General features: G+C 38.6%; 2 protein-coding genes across 10 annotated transcripts in view; one reads left to right on the top strand and one right to left on the bottom strand.

Moving 5' to 3' along the window:
• The window catches only part of GFM2 (GTP dependent ribosome recycling factor mitochondrial 2), a 46,966-nt gene extending 28,950 nt beyond the window's left edge, over positions 1 to 18,016 (top strand). For all 8 annotated transcript variants that reach the window (XM_068535506.1, XM_068535511.1, XM_068535507.1 and 5 more), the window contains 6 exons: positions 1,719 to 1,795; positions 4,033 to 4,171; positions 11,075 to 11,254; positions 12,660 to 12,775; positions 16,909 to 17,091; positions 17,539 to 18,016. In XM_068535506.1, the coding sequence (XP_068391607.1) occupies positions 1,719 to 1,795; positions 4,033 to 4,171; positions 11,075 to 11,254; positions 12,660 to 12,775; positions 16,909 to 17,091; positions 17,539 to 17,667 (824 nt within the window). In that variant the 3' untranslated portion in view covers positions 17,668 to 18,016. The remainder of the gene's footprint in view (positions 1 to 1,718; positions 1,796 to 4,032; positions 4,172 to 11,074; positions 11,255 to 12,659; positions 12,776 to 16,908; positions 17,092 to 17,538) is intronic.
• Positions 18,009 to 20,849, bottom strand: part of HEXB (hexosaminidase subunit beta) — a 38,263-nt gene continuing 35,422 nt past the window's right edge. For both annotated transcript variants that reach the window (XM_068535516.1, XM_068535515.1), the window contains 5 exons: positions 20,761 to 20,833; positions 19,778 to 19,952; positions 18,814 to 18,904; positions 18,557 to 18,661; positions 18,009 to 18,182 (listed from right to left, as the gene is read on the bottom strand). In XM_068535516.1, coding sequence (XP_068391617.1) covers positions 18,122 to 18,182; positions 18,557 to 18,661; positions 18,814 to 18,904; positions 19,778 to 19,952; positions 20,761 to 20,833 — 505 coding nt within the window. In that variant the 3' untranslated portion in view covers positions 18,009 to 18,121. The remainder of the gene's footprint in view (positions 18,183 to 18,556; positions 18,662 to 18,813; positions 18,905 to 19,777; positions 19,953 to 20,760; positions 20,834 to 20,849) is intronic.

Here is a 20,849-nt window from a genome sequence, read left to right as displayed (position 1 = left end):
GCCATTTTTCTCTTACCATATTCTTCCTTATTCTTGTTCTTGTGGTGCTATCTATGGGATTCTAAGTAATTGACCTCAGGACTGCCCTTCCAGTATATTAGATTAGATGGTAACCAATTCATAACCGATTCAGTTTCCCATCACTATTTATAAAAATCAACTTTTCCTTGTTTTCTGGCTTAACTTTTAGAACTTAGTGAAGATATTTATATACTAATGTCATTTGTTTAATGTCATTTGACCTTTTTGAGTGATAAATAGTTTGTTCTTTAGCATATTGGCTCAGAATACTTCAGTGGCTTCTCATTACTTATAGCAGAAACCCAAACTCCTTAGTAGAGTATATAGTAAAGCTCATGATTCCAGCTGTAACATTTCTTGTTAGATTTGGTTACATAGAGCATAAAACCCCCAAATAGCAGTTGCTTTAATGACAAAAGTTCACTTCTTTCTCTTGTGAAATATGCCTTGAATTGGTAGCCCAAGGGTTCAAGGATGACTCCACACGTCATCAGGCACCCAAGCTCCAGTCTTTCCATCCCGCTTCTTAAAATTTCCTTATAGCTACATTTAACGAAAGTTAAAATGGCAAAATTAATTTAGTAATATATTTTACTTAACTCAGTATATCAAAATATTATCATTTCAACATAATCAATATAAAAATTATTGAGATACTTTACTTTCTTTTTTTTTTTTTTTTCCATGTGAAGTCTTTGAAACCTGGTATGAATTTTACACTTACAGCTAACGTTAATTCAGACTAGTAATATCTTGTACAGATGGGCTGTGGCTACCATTTGGACAGTGCTGGTCTAAAGAGGGAGCATGTGCATATCAGTTAATTAATTGTATTAAAGTATCCCTTTACTTTAGGTGGCATATTTAATGCAAATAACATACAGTTGACCCTTGAACAAGAGGAGGGTTGGGGCCCCAGCCCCCCAACACAGTTGAAAAGCCCAGTATAACTTACAGTCAGCCCTCCGTCTGCTTGGGTCCTCCAATTCTGCATCCGCCTATAAGCAGACCCACATCAGACCCATGTTGTGCAAGGGTCAGCTGTATTCTTACTTCCTCTTTGGTGTGATAATTCATCATAGAGTGATCACATTAGTATCTCTTTATTCATGATGTAATTTAGCTTCCTTTTGCCAGTTTCTTATTATTGTATGTGTTTCTAAAGTCTTTTTTTGTCAGTTCCTTAACCTTTGCAGAACATAATCAGATGATGTTACTGTCCCATTTAAACCCTTCAGTGGCTTCCCAGTGCAAATCCAGACTCTTCACCATGGCCTTCAATACCTTACATGGTGTGCTCCCTGTCACACATCTCCCTCCTCATCTGATGCTACTCTTCCTTTTGTCCACCAGTATCCAACTACGCTAGCCTTCTTGTTTCTCCAATAGAAGCCATTCCTTGCACAGCCATTTCCTCTATCTGGAATTCTTTTTCTTCTGGATTTTACTTGCGATGTCATTCTTTTTGGTTTGTGCCTTTATCTAAATCATCCTGGACAGGTCTTCCCAGGTCACTCAATCTCAAGTAACCTCCCATCACTATCTCATCACCTTGTTTTATTCTCTACAGAACATTTCTGGCTGTTTGAAATTTTCTTTTTCAAAATTTGCTTGTTCGTCTATTTTCCTACTAGAATGTATAGTACCTTATCTAAAAAAATGAAACATAAAGATAACAGTTATTGTTTATCCTCTAGATTTGGATCATGCATTGAAATGCCTTCAGCGTGAAGATCCCAGTTTGAAAGTGAAGCTAGATCCTGACTCTGGACAAGTATGCATATTATTATTTAATCCCCAGAATCTTTCAATAAAAACATTTGTGTGTGTGAGAGAGAGTGGTTAAGTGCATATATCCAAAACATTGATTGGTCTCTACCCCTGAAAGAAAAAGTCTTCTTTTTTGGTTCTCTCATAATATAAATTGCTGATTATATTTTGACTGTCAAGCTAAATTCTACTTCCTCAGTATGATTATAACTTACTTATATAAACTACTTTCCAACATTTCTACCTTCCAGAAGACAGCCTTTTGTGAAATTTTGAAATAAGGTTCAGCCCCAAGACAAAACCTTGAGCCTCTTATGCTAAAACTTATAGAAGCAGCTTTCTAAAGGGAAGATTCAAAGGTATACTTTTAAAGATGATAACACACCTAAAATGTGTGAGAAGTGCTAGATTACAGCCTAACAATGTGGGAGGAAATAGAGCCCTAAAGTTGGTACAGGACTGCGCTGTATGTTATATAGTACAGTAGAAGAACACATATTCATTCTGCATCTTCTTTTTAGGGAGACAGGGTAGAGTTTATATAAAATTCTAGAAAAATTTCCTTAAAAAAATTACAAATTTGCCTTTAAAAAGGATAAACTGATTTAGTTAATCTGAAAAATATGGAGTATTTTATTTTCCCAAATGCCAGCTAAATGAGGTAGCAATTTAGTTTAATTGATTCTGAAGGCTACAACAGCAATTAAAACAGAAACTTTTTATTTAAAAAATGCCAGTACATATTTTTTTTTAAATAGCAAATAACATTCAAGTGTACAAAGTAAAGAATTATAGTCTCCCTTTCAGTCTCTCTATCCTATTCTACATAGGTAATCACTGTGAAAACTTGGTGAATAGCCTTTCACACTTTTCCAAACATCCATTTTTCTGCTGTGCAATGTTATAGAACACAGTATTTATGTTTCCAAATATATATGTACAGGTATATAAGAAGTCATTCTATTTGTATTACTCTACAACTTACTTTTTTCCGAATAATTACTTCTTTAACTTTATATTAAAGTATAGCAGTCATATACCAAATAGTTTTTTGTTGTTGTTCCTTACAATCACAGTTTTATTATAGTGAGAGGAAACAAATCAGAACCAGCCAAAGGAAGAGACACCTAGGGCAAAGTCTGGGAGGGTTCTAAATGCAAGGCTTTTCTTCATCCTCCTGGCATAGAGTATTGTCAGTCAGGGAAGCTCACCCATGCCTTCCGTGCCCAGAGTTTTTATTAGAGCATAATCACATACTGTCTATGTAGTTGACATTTAATCTCTAGTGCCTCCTGTAGGTTTGGGCTACTACCTTTACTCTCTAGGTTGTAAACGGGTACAGCTATTCCAAAGCTGCATCATAAATCACATTGTTAGACTATCTGGTGGACAAAGGCCCCAGACAAGCAAAGACACTTCTACCAGGCAGCATCTTGGCCTAGAGATAACTTCCCAGTAGCTGAAGGCAAGGGCCAGGTCTCTCTTTAGGGTAAAGTTAATGCCTCACTACACAGATGGTATATGAATAAAATGGGGCAAATGTGGATTCCTTGCACTATATTCTCTCATACACAAAGATCTTCTTCAGGAAAAACCATTGTTGCTTTCTAAAAACAAAAACATGTTTTGATTGGTTTTGATGCAAATTTGGCTGACAAGGACCCAAAATAACATTGGTTCAAAGAAGATAAAAGTCAATTTCTCTGTCACGTAAAGTTCCAAGCTACTTTGGAAGTTTCAACTGCCCACAAAACTGTAAGGTGCTCAGGGTGGTTGGGAAATAGCCATGTGGTTGGGAGTGTTTGGGGGAGGGCTTATTCCCCCCATTCACAAGATGTTGCCCTCATTCACATTTCAAGACAGTTGTCTATATCTTCATTAAGAGAAGGGCTTTATTTACCCTTAAAGACATAACCCAGAAGTTACCAACATCATTTATGCTTATATTTCACTGGCTAGAACTTACCTTTGTGGTTGGGAAGTATAGTTCGAGTTAGATGCCACTTACCCAGCTGATAATTCAACTATCAAAGAATAAGAGATTGGCCTAGTGATTCACTTTTAATTGATTTTTTATTTCAATCAGAAAAGTTAAAAGCAGTGTTTTGATGTAGGAGCCAAAAAAAAATTACAGAAATTCATTTTGTAAGTAATGAAAAAATATATTGATATACCTTTATTAGTATTTTGTGATAAACTTAATTTTTTCCTTGATCTTTGTTTTCTTCCTCTTTTAAACAGACTATCCTTTGTGGCATGGGGGAGTTACATATTGAGATAATTCATGACCGAATCAAGAGGGAATATGGACTGGAAACCTATCTAGGGCCCCTCCAGGTGGCATACCGAGAGACCATCCTAAATTCAGTTCGTGCCACAGGTAAAAAATACAACATTTCGAATTCACAACATTTAGAATTCGCTGGTTCTGTTGCTCTCTTTTTCTCCAGGACCTGTTTTCTGAATCTCTTAGTTCAGTTGCATAAGGCAGGGTTCATAGTCACTAGTGTCGTCCATCAGTGGGGACAGGTTTTATGTGTGTGTTTTCTTGTTCTTTAGCATTTGTTTGTTTTAGACACAGCTCTATTTCATTACAACTCATTTATTACGTATATTGGCTGAGCCACTCACCAAGCAAGTGTGCAGTGGAATCGGCCATTGAAGTAGACAGCTCATCCCAGTCCTCACTACCAGCAGGAGTATAACAGTTTGAACTTGGTGTGTCAATTTTACTCTATAAAGTGAGTGGAAATGGGGGGTGGGGAAGGTAGAATTAGATGAAGGTAGTCAAAGGGTACAAACTTCCAGTTATAAGATAAATAAGTACTAGTGATATGATATATGACATGATAAAGATAATTAATACTGCTGTACATTATAAATGGAAGTTAAGAGAGTAATCCTAAGAGTTCTCATCACAAGGAAAAAATTTTTTTTCTATTTCTTTAACGTTGTGCCTATGTGAGATGATGGATGTTCACTAAACTTTCTGTGGTGATCATTTCGTGATCTACGTAACTTAAATCATGTTGTACACCTTAAACTCCTGCAGTGCTGTATGTCAATTATATCTCAATAAAATAAGACATAAAACTTTAAAATTTAAAAAGAAAAAACAAACAAAAATAGAGTGGAAAATAATTTCCACTATTTAGTAAGTATGGTAATCCTGTGCTGATGGTATTCTTAAGAAAGTGCACTTTTTATATTTCTGTCCCAAAATGTAAGAATTCATGATTTTTCTACATATGATAATTTCAATTTGGTTCCCTTAAACAAAAGAACATGACAATCATTCCTGTCGCCCCCGAAGGAGGAAACATGGGCAGGTTTGTGAAAAAATATAGAAAAGATATGTTTAGGATAACTAGGAACTTTTAAGCAACTCAGCAATTTCTAAAAAGGCCAGGTGGTTATTTTTCATTGAAACTTGAGAAATTAAACAAGCAGGATATAGGGGCAAATGACATGATGATTCCTCTTTCTGGACTTTATATCTGGAAAAGCCAAAAATTCTGGGAAAATATAAATAACATCTTTTAAATTAATGTCTGAGATGGTTAGAATGTAATGGAAATTTCCAGAGGCCAAAAAGGAAATCGGAGCAGGAATCTTGGAAAATAAGCCAGCACCTAAGCCACTAGCTATCTTGGAGAAATCTGTGGTCATGTCTAACCTAGAACTTGAGGGCCACATCCTCATGGAAGTAATGAGGAAAATCTTCTCCATAAAAGAAGAGGACAAGGAAACTTGTCTGACTGACTGTGGGGCAAAGGGGCAAAATTTCTGAGAATTTGTAACTGTAGGCTTCTGATAGCATTTTCAGCCTAAATTCATAGAACCAATGTGACCTGAAAAACTCCAGAGAAGAATTTAGTGTAAAGTGCTCATGGATTGGTAATATACCAAAGAACCTGGAGAAAACAAATGTAGGGCCTCTTTAGATAAATGTATCCTCAATCCAGGCCTCAAAGAAAATCCCACAAAGGAATATGAACTCACAATTAAAAAAAATTTTTTTTAATAAATTTACCTATTTATTTATTTATTTTTGGCTCTGTTGGGTCTTCGTTGCTGCGCGTGGGCTTTCTCTAGTTGCGACAAGTGGGGGCTACTCTTCGTTGCGGTGCACGGGCTTCTCATTGCTATGGCTTCTCTTTGTTGCGGAGCACGGGCTGTAGGTGCATGAGCTTCAGTAGTTGTGGCACACGGGCTCAGTAGTTGTGGTGCACGGGCTTAGTTGCTCCGCGGCATGTGGGATCTTCCCTGACCAGGGGCTCGAACCCGTGTCCCCTGCATTGGCAAGCGGATTCTTAACCACTGTGCCACCCGGGAAGCCCCCCGCAAAAAAAAATTTTTTTTTAAATCATAAAACCTTGAGCAAAGGCACAATGAGCAAAAAAAGCAGCAGAAACAATAAACATCACAGGCAGACCAGCAAAGGCTTCTGATACTAGAATTATATGCCGAGTATAAAATAAGTATTATTTTTGAAGAAATAAGAAAGGGGATAGAAAGTATAAGTAAGAAATAGGAGACTATCAAAAATAAGCAGGCAACAGAACATCATGTTATCTGAGAAAGAAAGGAAATGCTCAAAAAAATGATGGGGATGTGTCATAAGGACACAGGAACCAACCCAAAGAGGCTCCACTGGCTAAATCTGGGTTAATTTGAACTCCAAAATAATTACGAACAATAATCATAGACCACTGAGAAAAAGTTGGAATTCATGAGTCCATACTGATGATAGATCAAAAAGAAGAAGAGACTCTTCTTCCTTACACTGAAGTGCCAAATGCTGACTGTTAGATGTTGAGGAGGAGGGCTGGAATAAGAAATTGTCATCTTGTAATTATGATGAATGCTTAATATTGAGTACATTGTTGAGCAGCATATTTGCATGGTCTTCGAGTGTCTCACTCTAGATTGCTTATTAGTTACAAGGTGAAAACTAGTAACCAGATGCTGCAGCAATCAGACCACACCCTGACTGGACAGTCAGATCACTAATGATCACGTCACTGATGAGGAGCAGATTACATTTGTGTACATCTAGAAAATTATAAAAAGGTACAGACATTAAAGAAGACCTAAGTTAAATGGAAAACCATACTATTCATAGATAAGACTAAATATCATGAAGATACCAGTTCTACCCAAAGAAGTGTATCAGACATAAATACTTATTATAAAGCCATAGTCATTATGACACAAATCAAGCTAAGAATAGACAAATATACTAGTGGAACAAACCAGAAAGCCTAGAAACAGACTCATATCTATGTGGAAATTGGATTTACATCAGTGATATTGCAGCTCAGTGAGAAAGGGTGGACTGATATTCAATAAAGGGGCCTGGGATAATTATTCATATGGAAAAAGATTTAGATTCCTACCTCATACTGTATACAAAAGTCAATTCTAGGTGAATTTAAAAGCCTAAATATGAAAGAAGAGTTGGAAATCTCCCTTAGAGCACAAAAGAATAAAGAGAATAAATGCTAATATATGCAAAAAAGAAAAAAAAGAAAAACCCCAAAACTTTATGAAAGGGAAACCTTCGAATTTTTGGAAGACAATATAGGAGAATTGTTTTACTAACCAGATAAGGTTGAAACTATGAACTAAAAAATTACTAAAGATATTACTGAAATTAAGAATTTATTCGAATACACTATAAAGAAAGCAAAAAGACAAGCCAAAAGCTGAGAGAAGATATTTGCCTCATATAAAACTGACAGATTAGTATCCAGAATATATAAAGAACTTCAAAAGATCTTAAAAACATGACAACCAACCAAGTAGAAAAGTGAGCAAAAAAGATTGAACAGACATTTCACAAAAGAGGATACCCCAAAGGCCCGTGAACATATTAAAAGATTCTCAATCTCAGTAATGATTAGGATCATGCAAGTTAAAAGGACAAGATGGCATTTTATGCCAACAAAATTGGCACAAATGCAAATCTGACAATGCCAAGTGTTGGTGAGATGTTGAGCAATGGAAAGTTTTACAAAAACTTCTGGTGGGAGTGTAAATTATATAACCACTATGAAAACAGTGTGGCAACTTTCTTATGAAGTTGACTATGTGCAGACCTTACTACTCAGCAGTTCCACTAGTAGGTATATGCCCTAGAGAAAATCTTAACACATGTACATTGAGAGACAGATACAAGAACCTTCATAATAGCATTGTAATAAAACAAAACTTTAGGTGAAAAAAATCCGAATATTTATGGACATAGTGGATAAATTGTACTCTGTTCCTATAATAGAATACTATATAACAGTGAAAAAGAATGTACTACATCACCAGGTGTCAGCCCAGATGACCCACAGATGTGAAGCAGAAAAAAGCAAATTGCTGAATACATGCAGTATAATAACATATTCAAAACAAAGCAGAAGTAAACTATATTGTTTAGGGATACCTGCATCTGTGATACAACTCTAAAAGAAAACCATATGAATGTTTAAATACAACATCATGATAGTGGTTGTTTCTTCAGAAGGCTTCTAGGTTACTGGTAATGTTCTGTTTCTTTAGTAGTATTAGGTTTCATGAATGTTCATTTTGTTTTTAGGTTATGCATGTATTTTTAAGTATAAAATATTTCATAATATAAAAGTTTTATATTTCATAATATAAAAGGAATTATGAAGAGGAATTATAGAGCATAATTAGTTCTTAGTTTTGAATTTGGGCCATGAGTCACCGTGTTCCATGGTCACTCACATAAATACAGCATAGTTTTGTCTTAGTAAAATCTTGGAGATTGGTGATGTTGCCGAAAGCTCAACTTCTCTGTATACTGGTGCCAAATCAAATCTCAGAGACAGAGTTTTGGGTGAAGTAGAAAAGGATAGCCTTATTACTTTGCCAGGCAAAGGGGGACACAGCAGGCTTCTGCCTCGAAAAACTATGTGTCCCAACCTGGGAGGATTTGATGAGGAAGGGTTTTATAACAGTGGTTCAAAGGTGGGGTCTCTGGCAACATCATGGTGTACACAAGGCTTGCACTCCCTTCATCTCGTCTTCAGGTGGTCTCCTAATCTTGAGGAGCTTCTCTGGTCCCTTTAATCTTGCCTCAAGTGGTTTCTTGGCTGCTTCCTCCCTTGATTAGCAACTGTTCGAATCTGCCCTTTGGAACTAAGGGAAGGTCATGGAGGCTGGAGTCTTGCCTTGAAGAAATGGGGGACAAAAGGGCCTTCATGCCTTGGAGCCCCACAGGGCCTCACTCGGTTTCACTGACAGCTATTGGTTGTTAGCTAATGAGGGAGTCTATTTTCATTTTTACAAATAGATCACTAGTTTTTGGGGAAGAATCGTAAACATTAAATGTTGGGTTGGCCAAAAAGTTCATTCGGGGGACTTCCCTGGTGGTGGAAGTGGATAAGACTCTGCACTCCCAATGCAGGGGACCCAGGTTTGATCCCTGGTCAGGGAGCTAGATCCAACGTGCGTGCCACAACTAAGAGTTTGCATGCCACAACTAAGGAGCCTGCCTGCCACAAGTAAGACCCAGTGCAACCAAATAAATAAATATTTTTAAAAAAAAAAAGTTTGTTGGGTTTTTCCATACCAGCTTATGGAAAAACCCAAACAAACTTTTTGGCCAAACCCAATACATAAAATATTGCTGGAAGAGTGTATGAAATTTAAGTTTGTTGGTTGGCAGGGTAAAGCCTTTTAATTTTCATTAGATAACCGTTTATACTCTGTTTTACTTTTAAATAAAAATTTTGTGTTTAGAAGAATATCAGCCACATAAGAAATGTTTAAAAGTGTAATCTGCATAACAAAATTTGTGTGATCAGCTGCCTCAACACACCCTAACACTGAAGCAATTTTTTTTTTTTTTGCCTGCGCTAGGTCTTCGTTGCTGCATGTGGGCTTTCTCTAGTTGTGGCAAGCAGGGGCTACTCTTTGTTGTGGTGCACAGGCTTCTCATTGCGGTGGCTTCTCTTGTTGCAGAGCATGGGCTCTAGGCATGCAGGCTTCAGTAGTTGCAGCACGTGGGCTCAGTAGTTGAGGCACGTGGGCCCTAGAATGCGAGGGCTTCAGTAGTTGTGGAGCATGGGCTCAGTAGTTATGGTTCACGGGCTCTAGAGCTCAGGCTCAGTAGTTGTGGCGCACAGGCTTAGTGCTCCACAGCATGTGGGATCTTCCCAGACTATGGATTGAACCCATGTCCCCTGTATTGGCAGGCGGATTCTTTTTTTTTTTTAACATCTTTATTGGAGTATAATTCCTTTACAATGGCGTGTTAGTTTCTGCTTTAAAACAAAGTGAATCAGCTAGACGTATACACGTATCCCCATATCTCCTCCCTCTTGCGTCTCCCTCCCACCCTCCCTATCCCACCCCTCTAGGTGGTCACAAAGCACCGAGCTGATCTCCCTGTGCCATGCGGCTGCTTCCCACTAGCTAGCTATTTTACATTTGGTAGTGTATATATGTCTGTGCCACTCTCTCCCTTCGTCACACCTTACCCTTCTCCCTCCCTGTGTCCTCAAGTCCATTCTCTATGTCTGTGTCTTTATTCCTCTCCTGCCCCTAGGTTCTTCAGAACCTTTTTTTTTTTAGATTCCATAGATACGTGTTAGCATACGGTATTTGTTTTTCTCTTTCTGACTTACTTCACTCTGTATGACAGTCTCTAGGTCCATCCACCTCACTACAAATAACTCAATTTCATTTCTTTTTATGGCTGAGTAATATTCCATTGTGTATATATGTGGATTCTTAACCACGGTGCCACCAGGGAAGTCCTAAAGCAATATTAATAGGTGATTCAGAGCAGGTTTTTAATGTTGGTAAACACAGAAGCAGATGCTTTCTTTCTTTTTTTTTTTTTTTTTAATTAATTAATTTATTTTTTGCTGCGTCTGGTCTTAGTTGTGGCACGCCGGGATATTTCGTTGTGGCATGCGGGCTCCAGAGTGCGTGGGCTGTGTAGTTGCAGCACATGGATTTGGGTTTAGTTGCCCCACCACATGTGGGATCTTAGTTCCCCAACCAAGGATCGAACACGCATCCTCTGCATTGGAAGGTGGATTCTTAACCACTGGACCACCAGGAAAGTCCCAGCAGATGCTTTCTTGGTAGAACTGTTTAGTCTGACATTTTTATACTGTATTTAGTGTCATTGTTGATATTTTCTTCCACTTTACCTTCCATGAGACCTTGAACTTGCTGATTATAACTTTGCCAGTTGTGGTACCTTGACATCTTTCTGGAACAAATCTCTGAGGTACTATATTCGATTTGTTTACAGATACCTTAGATAGAACTTTAGGAGACAGACGGCATCTTGTGACTGTAGAACTGGAAGCAAAATCACTGGAAACATCATCTCTTCTGCCAGTCATCGAGTATGCAGCAAGTGTTGCCGAAGACCTTTCGCGGGCCTCACGAGAGGCCGTTGAAAATGGCCTTCACAGTGCGTGCCTCCAAGGTAAGGTACTCCAATCAGAGTACGCATTAGTATCACACTCAACGATTTAATCCCTCCTAATATTAGAAATTGTTTCATTCTTCTCTTCTAACTTTGGTGGTGTTTTCTCCCTATCTTTTCCCATCACACATATGTCATACCTTTATAGTTGTCCCACAGCCTTGGATATTGTTTTGTTTTGTTTTCAGTCTTTTGTTCACTTGGCTTTTCAGTTTTGGAGGTTTCTACTGATATATTTTCTCAGACTCTTTCCTCAGCTGTGTCCCATCTAAGACCATCAGTGGGCTTCTTCCTTTCTGTTACAGTGTTTTTCATCTGAGGCATTTCTTTTTGGTTCTTTCTTAGGATTCTGCCTCTCTGCTGTCATGCCCATCTGTTCTTGCATGCCCTTTACTTTACCTATTAAGCCCTTAGCATATTAGTCATAGTTGTTTATATTCTCAGTCTGATCATTCAGCGTCCCTCCCACATCTGGTTCTGATGCTTGCTCTCTGTATTCAAATTCAAATTGTGCTTTTTGCCTTTCAATATGCCTTATAAGTTTTTCTTTTTTTTCCTTTTATTTATTTTTATATAGCAGGTTCTTATTAGTTATCTATTTTATACATATCAGTGCATATATGTCAATCCCAATCTCCCAATTCATCCCATAATTTTTTCTTGATAGCCAGATGTGATGTACTGGGTAAGGGACTGCTATAAACCGACCTTTAGTAATGTGGTGGCGAGGTAAAGGGGAGGGGAAGCATCTGTAATCCCAGGATTAGGTCTCAGTCTTCTAGTCAGCCTGTGCCTTTGGATTCTGAGCTGCACAAGTGTTTCTCAGTTTTTTTCACCCCCCTTAGGTGGGACAGGATGGCTAGAGTAGACTGGAATTGGGTACTTCCCTCAAGTCAGTTAGTCTCTGATAATATCCCTGCAGGTTTTGCTCTAATTAACTAGTTTCCCCTGAGGGCAGGCCTTGTTAAGAATAGAGTGCCTTGGAGTATTTCAGAATGGATTCTTTTCCCCTCCCCCTGAATCTCTGATATTTACTGTGAGAACCTGCTTGAGCTCACAAAATTATGCCCCTCTCCACCCCCAAGACTGGGTCCCCCTGGAGTTTTTAACTCTGACTTGGCCACACCGAGCCTCAGGCAGTTCATCAATTACAGTTCAGGTGTGACTGCCTGCACTCACCTGTCTCTCCAGTCTTAGGGACAGTGGTTTGCCCTTTGCCCTCCCATCTCTTACCAATTCAATAAGAATTGTTGCTTTTTACTTATTATTTACAACAAAGTGATGACTTCAAAGCTCCTTACATGCAGAACTGGAAACTAGAAGTTCTCTGCCTATCTCTTTATACATTTCATTTACCCCCTCACTGTATACTGAGTCCTAATAAAATCTTTTCCCCCTTACCTAGGACCATTGCTTGGATTCCCAATTCAAGATGTAGCAATTACTTTACATTCATTGGTAATTCATCCCGGTACCTCCACAACTATGATTTCTGCCTGTGTCTCAAGATGCCTACAAAAGGTATAGAAGTGTCCTAATCCTTTTTGCTTTAAGGTGACTCTCCGGACAGTAGTGAACCACTAGTCCACAGACAGCTGTGTTCGCAGTGCCTGACCTTGTGTCTTTGTATCCTGAGCCTTATAGTCAAGAGTTTTGATCATGGAGAACCTTTGATTTCTTAATCACCAGGGTTTTATTCAAAAGAGGATCTAAGAAATTACTGTTTGACACAGATAGTTATTAAATATCCTCTGATTTTGGCAAAGAGGCAAGTTTTTTAAAGTGGTGTCTCTGCTTTCCCCATCCCAGATACACAGCCATAAGAGGCAAGCTTGGTAGATTTGAGTAAAAGACATCTCTGGGGTCAGTTTGGCCCAAAATGGATTATAATTTAAAGGACATTGAACGTCTAATATTGGTTCCAATGTTGGAGTTCATGTTTGTTCTAATAAGATTAATCAAGGATCATTGAAATCAGATAAGTCCTGTTGAATAACAGATCAAATAAGCATTTTTCCTTCTCAGAGCATAAAGCAGTCTGGTCTTCTGTGGTTACCCGGGGGTATGTCCTTGAGTGTCTTGCCCCAGTAATCTACCAGAGCTGGATTAACCCCCAGGGCCTTAGTGTGCCGAATGCTGATTCCATGCATTCTTCTCAGTATAGGAATACTATAGTTTTGTTGGTGACTGATTTTGCATTAAAACGCTTGCTTTTATAATCATTTTCTGATGTTTTGGACTGTGGTTGAGACCTGATTTTCTATAGTCTTATTTGAATCCATAATTATAAAGTTAAATACCCTAAGCCCCTGACTTAGGAAGGCTGAACTTTAATGGCTCTTTCATATAAGTTCAAATTCATACTTCTTAAAAAGTTTTTGATTAAAAAGAAAAAACACTACACTTTCAAAAATAAAATTATTTAAATATTGTTTGCTTAAGCATATGTTAGAAATATTACCTGTAAAGTGGTCATGATTAAATTGTTGAGAACATTTACCTTCCAGTAATTCTTAGTTTCTCCTGACATTGGTTTTAGTATTGAAATAATGGTAACCTGAAAGATGATATAATGTTTCTAAATTAACCCCAAGCCCCAGTATATGGGCCAGTCCTTCAAAATCTAATATGCCTTGGTTAGCCTTTTTATTAAGATCATAGTAGAGAAGAAGAATTAACTTTATGGGGCTTACACTTAATCTTTTGTTTTAATTCATTACTTTAAATACTACTAATGGAAATACTCTGGCCCTTGTTAAACTTCATCTAGTGGGGACGCTCCTCCTCTCTGCTATGAGAAGTGAATGCCGCTTCATATGTTTATTGAGCCATTGGTGGTGTGCTTATAGTGCACTGGGCACTGAGAGGGGCACAAATAGGATGCATACGTTTTTCTTTACCTAAAGGAGCTTATGATTATTTAGAAGGGAAATAAATAGCCAAATAGCCAGAATATTAGATAGAATGGACTGAGATCCATAAAAGCTGAGACGTGGGAAATTGGGGCAGGGTTCTTGGAAAGAAGTTTATGTTGCCGAAACTCGGCCTCTTCACCAGTGCCGAACAGAAACGCGGAGACAGAGTTTTGGGTGAAGTAGAAAAGAGTAGCTTTTATTGCTTTGCCAGGCAAAGGGAGCCACAGAGGGCTAATGCCCTCAAGACTGTGTGACCCACCCTGGAGGGGTTATGAGGAGTTTTACAGTGTTCAAGGAGCAGGGTGTGATCAGCTCGTGGACAGTTCTGGGATTGGTTGGCATCAAGGTGAAGTTTCAAGCATCATCAATCAGCCTTCTGGTTTCAACCAGTCTAGGGTCTGTGTGCTTGTGGTCAGCAGTTTTCCTCTGGCAGGGGTCTGCTTCCTGTACAAACAACTTAGGAATGTGTGTCAGGCCTTTATACCTTTCAGGGAACTGGGAGTTCGGTGATTCTGCCATGTGGCAGCGTTATAGTCTAAATTGTTACCAGTTCCCTAGCCCAACAGCTGTTCTTTGTTTCTGCATCTTCACATTTCCCAATCATTAACTATTGAGTCAGCATTTTATTTCAAAATACAACAGGGACTTGTACGTTGTTTCATTAATTGTTGAGCTGTGATGTTTTGGAAGATTTGGGCACAGTGGGCAGCATTCCAGACAAGGGGAGATTAAAGAAGGCAGGGGAGTAGTGAAATTAGGGTTGGAAAAGTAAAATAGAGTCAGACTGCAGAGAAACCTTTAAAAACCACATCTCGAAGTTTGAGATTTGTTTTGAGAACAGTGGTGAATAATTTAAAGTTTTTGAAGAGAGCAGTGTAATCATTAGAATACAGAAGGGACTGGAGTAGGGAAAAGAGTCTAGGACAGGGCATGGACTAGGTCTGAACCAGGATACCAGCAACAAGAGTTGAAATCTTACCGCTTACTTGTGGAAAAAGGGAAATCAAAGATGCATGTCCTGGTGAACTGAAGAGTTCACCAGGTGAGCAGTGATGCCATCAGCAGAAAGAGGAAAGAGCAGACAGGAGTGTTTGGAAAAGAAAATGATGAGTTCCGTTTGGGGCATATTGGGTTGCTATAAGATATTTAGACACTATCACAGAGCAGACCAGTGGAGTACAAGGCTGGAGCACTCAGAGACCGTGGCTTGGGTAAAGTTTAGAATTTTTGAGGAAGCTATGTAGAAGCTGTTCTTGATGCTCTGTAACTAGGCAGTGTTGCCAAGGAAAAGGCTGTGAAAAGAAAAGAGGACTAAGGACAGACCCACAAGCACAGTACTTCCTGTTCAGTTACACAGAACTCAGTCCTTTCCTTAGTTGTAGCATTTTTTCTCTTTAATTTTTAACCTTTTCCCACTCCATTATGTTGTTCTAAAAGACATTGCGTGAAGTGGCACAAAGCTTTTGGTAAGAATTGCAGAAATACAGAGGATATATTTAGTTGTTTGCTGTTGACTGTCATTATTTTTTAGTAATGTTTTCATTCAAGGACTATTTTTCTATAGTTGAGTTGTTTCAGTTGATAGTGATTTTAAAGGCTTAATCTGTGAAAAACTGAGATTATGTTTTTACTATATATGTGTGCTATGTTTTTTGAAATTTCTGTGATAAAGAGAATATACTGCTGGCCATTTTTCATGATCATGAAGGTAGGAGGCAGGGGTCGGGGGGAGGGAGGAGGTGGTGAGGTATCGGGGACAGAAGGGCATTACTTGACAATGTAGGCGAAGATAACCGCCTGGTCCTAAGTGAGTGGTGGCAGGTGAGCAGAGAGAGATGATCGGCCATAGCCAAATAAAGGTGAGGGGTACATTCCAGAGCCCTAGCTCTTTTATCTGGTTTCTGCTGCTAAATCTAAGTTTATTGCATCCCACCTGACAACCAAACAAGAGGCTTAGAATTTATAGGAAATTGTTTTGTTATTTTTTAACTCTGGCAGGCTGGAGAAGTAAGTTAGCTTTTAAAATCAAACCCATCAGTAGTTATGGTGCTCGCAAACGCCCTCCAAAATCCGTTTACCAATTTGCCTGATGGAGTGATGCTCTAAAGACAGCGTCTGACTAGGACCCCAGGTCTTTATGCCTCTGCTACTTCCCCGGTTTTCGTCCACTTCCTATCTGCCCTATGCTGTTTTAGCTTTTTATAGTTTCCATGCTCTTTCCTTTCCATGTGCTTGTTCTTCTTGGCCTTTGTTATCTGTTCAGAATTTTAGATTTCAGTCTGTTTCAAATAGAGAATGTGTTTCTACTAACTTACTGTGTTTTTAGCTCTCTCCTTTGTTTCCCTCCTTAATTGCCCTGACTTGTAGCATGGGCTATAACTACAGGTATCAAAAACAAGAGAAGAGGTTTAAATATGAAGAAATAAGTCTTTGAAGGGAGAAAACCGTTTTCTTTCCCTCTGTCTCTGGGCACATGTTCACAGGTACTCTACATGATGAGACTTTACCAAGCATCCCCTTGCAACACACCATACAAGAGGTCTCAGACAGACTACTGTCATGCATGTACAAGCAAATATTGAAGTTTTGGACTTCTTATAAAGCAGGCTTATGTCTTTTTGCTAGAGGCTCTAGGCTAAGAGTATGGACAGTATTTAAGTTTTTATGAATCTTCCCTTCATAACAGAAATTTGATCTGCAGTTTAAGGAAGAAGAGTTAATATTCTTTAATTTCTTTAGGCTCTGAAGAAAGCTGATAAGCAAATTTTGGAGCCCCTGATGAATCTTGAGGTTACAGTGACTAGAGATTACCTCAGTCCTGTCCTAGCAGATCTGGCACAAAGAAGAGGGAACATTCAGGAAATCCAGACTCGTCAGGACAACAAAGTTATTATTGGATTTGTTCCCTTAGCAGAAATTATGGTAGGTACTTTGTGACTAAATGTACTTTTTTATGTAAATTGCTGGAGAAATCTAGGGGATTATGGCAGCATGGGGGGGGCGGTGTCGGGGTGTCCCTTTCCATTCCTCCACAGAGGTTGAGGTGTGCTGTACCAAAATGTGTCACCAGCCTAAATGACCATTTTTCCATCCCAAGCACTTATCTTACTTCTTCTGTTGCCGGCTTTCAGGCAAGTTTCATTCTCCTCCCCACCAGCCTCTCCTGTTAGGACAGGCACCTGAGTGCCAGCAGAGTCTTTTTACCAAATGTTGGGACCAAGGAATACTTCTGAAGCATACCCACACTACTGGTTTTCTGTCATCCACAGTACTTACCAAAATTTTTCCTGATAATGGTCAAAGGTTCTGCAGGAAGAGACTTGAGGCTTAACTTTGCAGAGATAACTGACTTAAAATTATTTTAATTAGGGTTATTCAACTGTGCTTCGAACGTTAACATCAGGCTCAGCTACCTTTGCCTTAGAGCTGTCTAATTATCAAGCCATGAATCCTCAAGACCAAAGTACACTGCTCAGCCAGAGAAGTGGCTTGTTCTAAGTCCTCGGAGAGAAACTCAGGAGCACCTACCTACTTCATTTTCAGTGAGAACAACAACTGAAAAGGTAGAACTTGAAACAGACAGTGGCACTGGTGCTGCCCATTCTATTTTATAGAATGAGAAACGTGCTTTGATGTTGAAGGTTAATGTACCTGAACTGTATTGTGTATCTAGGAAGTTATTACTGCCGGTAGTCAAGATTCAGTCTTTTGGAATATACTGAGTGATTGATAGATATCACGAGGTTTTTGGTTGGCTGATTTTAAGCTTCTCTCACAGGAAAGATGTCAGTCTTCTATGTATAATGTATAATAAGATGGAGGTTCAATCAATAAAGAGATTTTATTCAAAAACATGATTTTTATTCAAAAACATGATTTTTAAAATCAAGCTGATCGTGGTACAGATGATTGTGGGCATTTTCCCCTATTTTTCTTTTGTTTCAGCTCATTTTTACATTCTGTCCTCGTGGTCACAATATCCAGTAAAGACAGGTTCTGCAGCTATTCCTCGTCTGTAGGACAGGTAAAGTACAAACAAAAGATGTTTTAGATTGATATAACTCATCTCCATCTTAAGGAACTTAATAGCTCAAATCAGAATCACTAAACCATACCACTAATTATTGAAAAAAGAGATTCATAATGGAGTTCTAAGTTACAGCAAAATTTAATATATCTATAAAACAGTTTAAAGTCCAAGCATATCTTCTCCTTATAGGTACTGGAAATAGTTCCCAATTTCTCCTAATTAAATCACAGCCTCTTAGGTGACATACATTTCTATTTATAGAGAAAAAAAACCCCAATAAGCCATCTAACACTAAATAAGGTTAAAACTCACCGTGTACTTAATAGTATCCTAGCTTGAAAAATAAGTCTGTCTTACCTGAGCATTCTGCAGCGGTGAATTGTTAGTCTCCTGTAGGCATCCTCTAGGCTTCTGACGTCTTTGTGACTCCAGAGTCTCTCACCGACAGCACTTGCCCGAGGCCTAAAATTTAAACCACATGTGCCCCAATGTAGTTTTCTGTTTTCTTAAATAAGCAAACCACATGCTTGGGGAAGTTCCTAGTGGTTTCCTACTTGGGTGCAGAAGGAAAACTCAGGCACCTTAATTCAAATGTTATCACTTAAATTCCATACCATAATCTTGGAGTAAGGTTAGTTGCATCCACATACTCTCCCCATAGACAAGCTTCTCCACCAATGACAAGTTTTTTCTGTTCCTGAGAACCTAGATTAAAATCATTGATGTAAGTTAGGTAGTTGCAACTTGAGGCCTATATACAGAGGCAATGCTGATTTCTATTGTTATCTTAGGGCAACATTTCTCTCCTGTTAAGCAGGACGTTGGGAGATGTTCATGGCTGTGGCACAAAAAAAGGTGGCCAACTTTACTGCCACGGCTGACCCCATGGTTCACATAGTACTTGTTAGCATATGTTAACTAATGTGGCAGTCTGGTAGTAAAGATACCATTTTATTAAAGAGACTATCTATAGTAATTACGACTTTTTGATTCTCAGAAAATGCTTTTTAGAGAAACAGTTATGTCAATTCCTAATAGACCTACAGTTTTGAAACTCTTTTAAACAGCAAAATACTTTTCCTCAAAGGAAATTTTATATTAAAGTCTGGTGTACAAAAATGGACAAGGGAGAACTGTTCTTAATGAAGGGGGTTTGAGAGTCTGGAGCCCCACCACTCAGACATGACCACCCCCCCAAGGATGCCTCCTCCTCAGAACCCGGAAGCCACTGAACAGGACGGGATCCCTGCTTAGGTGTCTTGCATTGGAGAGGCAGCTCAGAGTAGGAGATACAAGGTTAATGTAAATGCATAGTGATAACAAGTCTTATCAGTGAAAATGGAGAGAAAAATCTAAGGGAATCTACTTTTGAAGTTCTTTCATTTAGGGAAGAATGTGGTTTCTTTCACAGAGTTTAAAATGATATTGTAGTTGGTCTGTTTAAGTACACACAAACAAAATCAAGGGTCAAACATAAAAGGGAGGATAGTTGGTAGATGCTACCTAGGTAAGGATTCCCTGGAGGGAGGGTAGGGAAAAAAACCTAACAAATCAAGTAGTGATGGTTGCTTCACTTACCCTCAAAACTAAGAGGGTCCACGGCATAGTATCGTTTCCAGTCTTGTCCATAACTGATCCAGTCTAAGTACCAAGGAGCAGAAAGGATCACAGGGAAGCCAGCTTCTGTAACTTTACTTTGTTCCTGAGTATAGTCCTCCACTTTCCACACTTGAATTACTGTGCCTGGCATGAGCTATTAAAGTCACAAATCACAATATATATTATTAGGTCTCGCAACTACAGTAGATGAAATTACAAGTCCGAGGCATTGTAGCTAAGAAAATAACTTTTGAGATCCTTGAAAAAAGCAGCATTTCCTTTTTTCCCTTTCTCTTTAGAATATCAAATGCTATTTGTTGTAGGGACTTAGAAGTTTCATCAACCTTAAGGTTGGATATTTAACCTTTGTCTACATATGATACCATATAGGTGTAATTAATTTAAAGGTTTTCATCCCATTTCTACCACACTATTGTACTTACTTTGGAACTCTGAGGATGCCACCAACCCTTCTGGAAAGATACTACTAGTAGCTGGACTTGCAAATTCTCAGTTGCCCCCAAAGGAAAATAAAGAATTCTGAGTATGTCAGAAATGCCATTTAAAATAAAAAGTGTACATTGACAATTTTACTTAAAACAAAACTATCTTAACAGCAGTAAAGACTTATTTATGTTTGTTCTGCCCTTCTGGAAAAAGGAACGGTCTTCAAAGTACTTCAAATTTGTGATTAAAAATGAGATGGCGGGGGAGGAGGGGAGATGGGGGAGGAGGGGAGATGGGAGAGATGAGGAGGAGGTGGCGCTGAAGAATGAAGTAAATGGAAGAAATCAGATCAATACCATTATCACTGGTCTCAGTGTTACAGCTCAAATGGAAAGGTAAGCTCATTTCCCCAGCATTACAGGGAAGCTTCATTAGGGTTCCTTCCATCCAAGGAAGTATTAAAGTATTAAGTCTCTCATATTATCAAAACCAAATGCAGTCTTAATACTTCTCACCTTGCTTGCATCATCAAAAACTTCTTGCCAGACTATGGAGTTCTTGTTTATGGCTGAAATCATATCCAAAACCCTACCATTGAAAAAAT

This window comes from Eschrichtius robustus, chromosome 2 (assembly GCF_028021215.1).
Source record: "Eschrichtius robustus isolate mEscRob2 chromosome 2, mEscRob2.pri, whole genome shotgun sequence".
In the NCBI taxonomy this organism is placed as follows: domain Eukaryota; kingdom Metazoa; phylum Chordata; class Mammalia; order Artiodactyla; family Eschrichtiidae; genus Eschrichtius; species Eschrichtius robustus.
The sequence above is the reverse complement of the archived record's forward strand: the minus strand, read 5'-3'. Positions and strand labels throughout refer to the sequence as shown.